The sequence below is a fragment of the Antedon bifida genome, chromosome 9 (genome assembly GCF_963402885.1).
Source record: "Antedon bifida chromosome 9, ecAntBifi1.1, whole genome shotgun sequence".
NCBI lineage: Eukaryota > Metazoa > Echinodermata > Crinoidea > Comatulida > Antedonidae > Antedon > Antedon bifida.
This window is the reverse complement of record NC_136234.1, coordinates 19,562,252-19,569,685: the sequence shown is the minus strand read 5'-3', so window position 1 is coordinate 19,569,685 and position 7,434 is coordinate 19,562,252. Positions and strand designations below refer to the sequence as shown.

General features: G+C 37.6%; 1 protein-coding gene across 1 annotated transcript; it reads left to right on the top strand.

The window, feature by feature from the left end:
• Positions 1-2,585: 2,585 nt before the first annotated feature.
• LOC144851736 (retinol dehydrogenase 11-like) lies at positions 2,586-6,568 on the top strand. Its single transcript, XM_078709333.1, has 6 exons — positions 2,586-2,769; positions 3,124-3,264; positions 3,791-3,991; positions 4,500-4,778; positions 5,101-5,296; positions 6,319-6,568. The coding sequence occupies exons 1-6, from the start codon at positions 2,715-2,717 to the stop codon at positions 6,422-6,424; spliced, it is 978 nt and encodes a 325-aa protein (XP_078565459.1). The 5' UTR covers positions 2,586-2,714; the 3' UTR covers positions 6,425-6,568.
• Positions 6,569-7,434: the final 866 nt, after the last annotated feature.

The following is a 7,434-nucleotide window of genomic DNA, read 5'->3' as shown; positions in this document are numbered from 1 at the left end:
TTTAACTAAATTAATTACCGAAAACTATCCAATCGTACCGTCCGCTAGTTGCGGTTTTGTTTCATTTTGGTCGTCGAGATAATAAGTTGAAATGTTCTCGCGTAATGCAAAAGCATAATGCAAAGATTGTTGGGAAGTGTACTGTAAATTTGATGCCAACTTCCATTAGCTCCCAATATTATAATTATATAGTAAGCCCTAGAGGGATTCATATATTCGTATTAATCTGTGTAGAATGGGTATTTCCTTATGCGCATGTGCAACTCACTTAAAACGATGGATATTAATATAGAAACCAGAAGTAACATTAAAAATATGAGTTTATCAATAATTTTTTTTTTACCATGTCATGTTATTGTCACATAATCGTCGTCATATCAATCGTTAAGACTCATCATCATAATCATCAATATATATTACAATATCATATTTTTAATTCCAGTAAATAGAGCCAATGTCTGTACGCTTTATAGTTTACGGTACAATGTGAAACACATACAGAAAGCAGTACATTGTCATCCTCAACATCATCATCATCATCGCATTACCATCCTTCTCCTATCCGCATCATCCTCCTCATAATCCTCCTCCTTTTCCCCTCATCATCATTATCATCATCATTATCATCATCATCATCACCATCAACATCCTTATCATCATCATAATCATTATCATCATCATCATTATAATCACCATCATCATCATCATTACCATCATCATCATCCATCATCATCATCACCATCATCATCACCATCATCATCACCATCACCATCATCATCATAATCACCGTCATCACCATCACCATCATCATCACCATCACCATCATCACCATCATCATCATCCATTATCATCATAATCATCGTCATTATCACCATTATTGTTATCCGACGTAGCACCACCATCTTCCATCATCATCATCGCCCCGCCCCAATCATCATTCAAAATTACCATTCACATTCAAGTGTGTGATTTTCATATCGTTTTAACGCATTAAACCGAAGTTGGATCTATCGATCCATTCACATGCTGTAAGTAATAAGGCATTTGAGCAATCTTACTCCGCCAGCTAATTACATTAAATAATGATACGATATCCTTATTTTAAAAAAAAATGACATAATCATACGTCAGGCCGCACTGTAATAGCGTACTCAATCCAATAGGGTTGGTGAAATGTAGGGGCCTTTTTATCCATAATAGGAGTCCTTGAGGGCGTTCCAGAGTTTGCACTATCACAATTTTAGCTCAATCGATAATTTATATTATGATATAAATTATATTTTCCAACGAGTTATTACATCCATTGGTTGTTCATATACTGGTCGTTGTCATGGAGGCCATGTTATTATCTACAAAGTAATGTTCTCTGCCTACCAACAACCTCGACATAGCTTATATTGTATTGTTATATCGATTGTGGTTCAAATAGTATGAAACGACCTCCTCAAGTTTATTATGGTAAAATATTTCAGCTTTGAGTATACTACTAATTACAACCCATGAGCGTTCGCCGTATTATTTTCATCGGCGCTTGTACGCATACATCATTTATTGACGCGCGCGTACAAAACACGCACCATCATCATCAAAATGTTAATGCCTGTCATCATCAAAATCCTGTTCACACAACACGACGACATACGTAGAGGAAGGATTTCATCGGTTGCGCAGCAGAGACAAAACAAAATGTCTGGTTTAAATACCGGAAAATAAGTACAGTATATACCTCAAAATTTTGTATCACTGATTATTATTACCATGCACCAAACATGGTTCAACAAGAAGGAGGGCGGCAAACTACTACATGATCAACAGACAATCTGTAGAAGGCCCGCTGCACACCAACTTGGAAACTAAAAGAATTATCAAAATAATATCGCAGCGAAATAATTATAGTTACGCCAATCCTATATTGAAGCCGGTGTTTGACTTGATAAAACCATAACGCACTCGTCAATTCTCAATATTTATGGAACGCCAATGAGTCATAATGGTACAAAGTGGTCTTCGGTTTTTGGCTAAATTTTACTGAATACTATACATACGACGGGGCTGAATTTCGGACCCGGATTTATGTACAGTATTAGGCCTACGGCAATTATAGCCGATTTAGCGTGAACACTCATCTGTGTTGGTGTATATATCGCTGATAAGTTTATACAAATGAAATGAAAATGTTTACGCAGTGACTATGTCTACGCCTAGGCGTAGATGCAAGCCACATGCTATATCTACGCCTATTCAGACTTCGTTTTTTATTGTGCTGTGGTCAAAAGCTTAATTATCTTAAATTATGAATAATGTTTGATAATATCAGTCCTCAGAGAACGCCCTCAATTAATTAAAAATATTTCATTAATAGAGATTAAAGATCTGCACTAGGTCTATTAGCAAGTGTTAGTTGCTGTGATCGACATCATCAAGGCAGATCAGTAAGGAATCGATCGGAGATTATCGACATCATCAAGGCAGATCAGTAAGGAATCGATCGGAGATTATCGACATCATCAAGGCAGATCAGTAAGGAATCGATCGGAGATTATCGACATCATCAAGGCAGATCAGTAAGGAATCGATCGGAGATTATCGACATCATCAAGGCAGATCAGTAAGGAATCGATCGGAGATTATCGACATCATCAAGGCAGATCAGTAAGGAATCGATCGGAGATTATCGACATCATCAAGGCAGCCTCAGTAAGGAATCGATCAAGATGTTTTTCGACTGCTGTGCCTTAAAGTTGCTGATGACATCACTGGCAATTGCATGTAGGTTAACATGCCTTTCGTTATATCATTACTACTATGTTAATATTAGGCCAATCATACTAATATCCATCCTATGCGTTTGTTGTATAGTCTAGGGATTCACAGAAAGTTAGTTTAGGGATACTAGGAATAGTCGTGTAGGGGCGCGCGTTACCAATGATGCTATGACGTATAATTTGCAATCCATCCTATCATCAGACCCCGTATTCCTTTACCAACCAAAAACAAAGAAAAATTCATATTAACTTTTACTTTTTTTCACAATGATAATTGACTGATATCAAATCAATATCATTGGATCAAAATCATCATTTTATAAATCAAATTTATGAAATTGCCTCATTTGAATTAAAGGTGTATTGATATTAATGGTAAGAAGACGATTGGTCAGAAAGAGGTACTGCAGCAACACAAGATTGGACGGAAAGGTTGTGATTATAACCGGAGCAAATACGGGTATTGGGAAGGAGACGGCTAGGGATCTAGTGCGTCGCGGTATGTTATTTCGTCAATTTAGGCCTAGCCTATATTCAGTATAGTTAAAGATTGTCCCCCTGAAAAATATTTTTTTTTAATGTTTTGTTTAATATGTCATTTTAATGTCACATAATAGTTAGGCCTATTCACTTTGACCAAAAACTGGATCAAAAGAAAAAATATTTACCTGAACAAATGTAATTTTTAAAGCAAAAAATACTTAAATTTAGGTTTTGGTTAAAAAATGATGTCAAAAAGAGGGAATGCTCCTAAACAAACGATTCGCTCTTGTGTAATAAATTAAAGGCTACAATTAAATCATCAGTATTTTTATTTGTAAATCCGCCATTTCTCTATAGTGTAGTGTAGTGGTAAACGTTTAGTATAGAGATACCCTCAACATTGTTTCCAGCCTACCGTCGTGTTTTATCCCAAGCTACCAGTAACTGCTATGAGAGCATTTATTAATTCCCATAGTAAATGTTATTATTTAACAATTTATTGTAATTACAATTCCTCTTCTTATTTGCATTTATTTATGCAGGTGCGAAGGTCATCTTAGCCTGTCGTGACGTCACCAAAGGTAAAGGAGCAGTTGATGAAATTCTGACGGAATCATCCGGGAATGGCGTTGGAGCTGTGACGGTGGAACGGCTGGACCTTGCATCTTTTAAATCCATACGGTCATTTGCTAAATTAATCATCGAAAAAGAATCATCAGTAAACATCCTCATAAACAATGCAGGTCAGCTTAGTTTTGTCTGTCTGTCTGTCCAATTGTTTCCAATTGAGAGTTCCAATCGATATGATTGATGATTGTCCATTTTATAAGCTTTATTTTTTTGATAACCAATTTAATATTTGACAGTTATGCGCTTGCAAGGAATTCGGAACATGGCGTCCTCGGTTTTTGCTACGAAATGCTTCAGGATGACCACTTCATATTTTGACTTCCAAATATACGACGAAAATGATAGAAATGAATAGAGGGAAACTTACGAACATCAGTTGCAGGGTACAATCATAATAAATCGTTGAATTTGTTCTATGTTATACACAGAGGAAATTGGGGTTTTCTCTCCATGATTAAGTTAGGTTATTTAATCATTCCTGACGTATTTATAATTTCAAACGCAAGGTAAATATTTCAAAATTGAATAGGCCTACACAATACGTCATAAGCAGAGAGCCACTTCAAGATTAGTTTTGACGAATTTTTGCATAATAGAAGGGCGTTTTATGTTGCTTTTAAGGGGTATCGATGTGTTCTCCACAAAAGACAGCAGACGGATTTGAGCTCCAGTTCGGTGTTAACCATCTAGGCCACTTCTTGCTAACCAACCTCCTCCTGGATCTGATGAAGAGCTCGGCACCAAGTCGCATCATTAACGTTTCTTCATTTGCACACAGAGAAGGAAAAATCCATTTTGATGACATTAATCTGACCGACAATTACGCTCCCTTGAAAGCGTATCGACAAAGCAAGTTAGCAAATATAATGTTTACCAATGAACTTGCGAGAATGTTAAAAGGTAACAAACATGTTGATGTTGATATTGCTGTGTTTCAGTATAACTCCAAATGATTAGAGGTTGTTATGCAAATTTACAACCCAGACTTGGTGGAGCGGCGTCAGCACTGAGCGGCGTGTTTTTCCTGCAAAATGGACAGGAGGCGGAAAAGGAACAAAACGGGTCTTGAATTAAAAATTTTCCCAGGTTTTAGGTGGACATGGTGAACAATATTGGCGATTGGAGTGTGATGCCGCAAAGGTCTGTTATGGTGGATGTTTTAACATTCTGTTTAGGTATATATTATACATTTAGGCCTAATACAATGGTTTTTTTTTTACAGGAACAAATGTGACCTGTTATTCCCTTCATCCTGGCCTGGTATCAACCGAAATTTGTCGTTACTTGAGTCCAATAAAACGTTTTGTTGCTACGATTTTGTTACCATTAATCGCTAGTACTCCCGAGATGGGTGCCCAAACGACTATATACTGCGCTGTTGAGCAAAGCCTGGATGATGAGAACGGCTATTTTTACAGGTAAGTAAAGGTTCCCACTTAGAGACGCAACGCTAGGACATAGACGCAATATAAAGGCCAATTCAGACAGCGTCGTACGACGAGGACCGACGAGTCGTCTCGTCAGGAGAAAATTAAACATAAACAACCTAACCACAGCACCGACGAGTCGTTAGCCTTTGCAAGCGAAAGTTTGAATAATCCATCGATTGTTACCGTACGTTGCGTTACGTCCTTGTGTTGCGTGTACTAGTGAGATTGGGAAGCAGGCATGCAGTATAAACATTCCAACTTCCTCACTAGATCGTCATTAGCATCATCATCATCCTCATCCTCATCATCCTTCAATATCACCATGATAATCGTCATCCTCTGACATCATCTTTCTTCGGTATTCGCACAATCATTCACTCCCCATATCGTCAACATCGCCACTTACTCCCGATATTGCCATCATTACGTCACTTTCAATATGGTCGTCATCGTCATCAGCGTAACTGTCAATATCGTCACCATCAGCGTCACTGTCAATATCGTCATCATCAGCGTCACTATCAATATCGTCATCATCAGAGTCACTATCAATATCGTCATCATCAGCGTCACTATCAATATCGTCATCATCAGCGTCTCTCTGTCGATATCATCATCATCAGCGTCACTGTCGATATCGTCATTTAGCGTCACTGTCGATATCGTCATTATCAGCGTCACTATCATCATCGTTACTCTCACTAGATCCTCATCATCATCCTTCTTCCATACTCGCTACCATCATCTTCACTCTCATACCATATACTGTCACCGCTCTCACTATCGCCACAATCCATTCAATACCGCTGGCATCACCGTCACACTCGCACCGTCGACGACGTCCTGGACCGCACTATCCTCGTCGTCTTCCTAAATGTAATCTGCTTTCAATATTTCCAATACCACTATTGTCGTCATCATTCTAATCATACCCGTCGACGTCTTCACAACATCACCATCAACAATACAAACTATTTGATTATTTTCATCATATTTATTTTCTAATGTAGTGACTGTGAACGAATGGAGCCAGCCCCTCAAGCTCAAGACAAAGAAGCAGACAAACAACTATGGCAAGTCAGTGCCGAGATGGTGACATTGAATGCCAAAGAATAGTTCCAACATGGTTCCAATCGCTGTTAAATTCTTTAGAAGTTGTTCTAGTTGGTGGTTAAAGTGCTGCTTGCCTTTGAATCCCAAGGTCCATGGTTCAATCCAAACCTAAGTGCTAGGGTTGTAACTCACTCATCCATTTTCTTACGTAACAGTTTTAATTATTTTTCTTTCTTCAATAAATGTTTTTTTTTAATTGAATTTTAGAATTAATTTTTTGTTAATCAATTATTTGTGTTTAAGAATTAAATGTTATTGGATGATTGTTAGACCTACTGACGTGTCATTGCATTAAATATTGTTGCATTAGATTAAGTAGTTGATAAATATAATTAATTATTCCATAAAAAGATCCATTCAAAATAATAAGAGTTCCTCATAGATGAAAATTCATAATCACGCCCTCTATAGCGTCATTGGATTTCGCGCGCGTATGACGTGAAACGAGGAAGGAAGTGTTGTTGAGGGGAATCCCCTATTTTCTAATTTGCATATTGATGTTAGTTTTGTGAAGAGCGAGCGGGATATGATGAGAGCGTTTTAGCTACATTTACCAGGTTAATATTTACACATTGTCATTACCTGGTTTCTCGTTGTTTGGCTGGGAATTCCAGATATTGTCGGTGACGGTGTTTAGTTATTTATAAATTTTTAAATCCAACCCCTTTGCAACGATTGGTAGCTGGACATTCAAAGAAATATTTAAGGTAAGGACACCAGTTACTGATTTTTAATTCGTTGTTTTGTATTCAATGATTGATGATGAAAGACTTAGGCCTCACAACCAACGACTGCATCGATCCGAACTCAGTGCCGAGTAAATCTATGATGCCCAGCTTAGAACTAGATGATGTAGACCAAGGTATTATTGCTGATATTCTAGGGCCTACTCTACTGCAACAGCCTATCCCTGTTGTGAACCAATTTGAAAGCCTCTCAAACTACGGCGGTAAGTAGAGAACAAAATGTACTGTATAGGCTAGGCCTATATTTAATTTAAGCTGACTAGTGAC

Coding starts and splice junctions, on each gene's coding strand:
- LOC144851736 (XM_078709333.1), top strand. CDS start 2,715: ATGTTTTTCGACTGCTGTGCCTTAAAGTTGCTGATGACATCACTGGCA. Junction 3,992..4,499: donor CATCCTCATAAACAATGCAG/GTCAGCTTAGTT, acceptor GTTGCTTTTAAG/GGGTATCGATGTGTTCTCCA. Junction 4,779..5,100: donor ACTTGCGAGAATGTTAAAAG/GTAACAAACATG, acceptor TTTTTTTTACAG/GAACAAATGTGACCTGTTAT.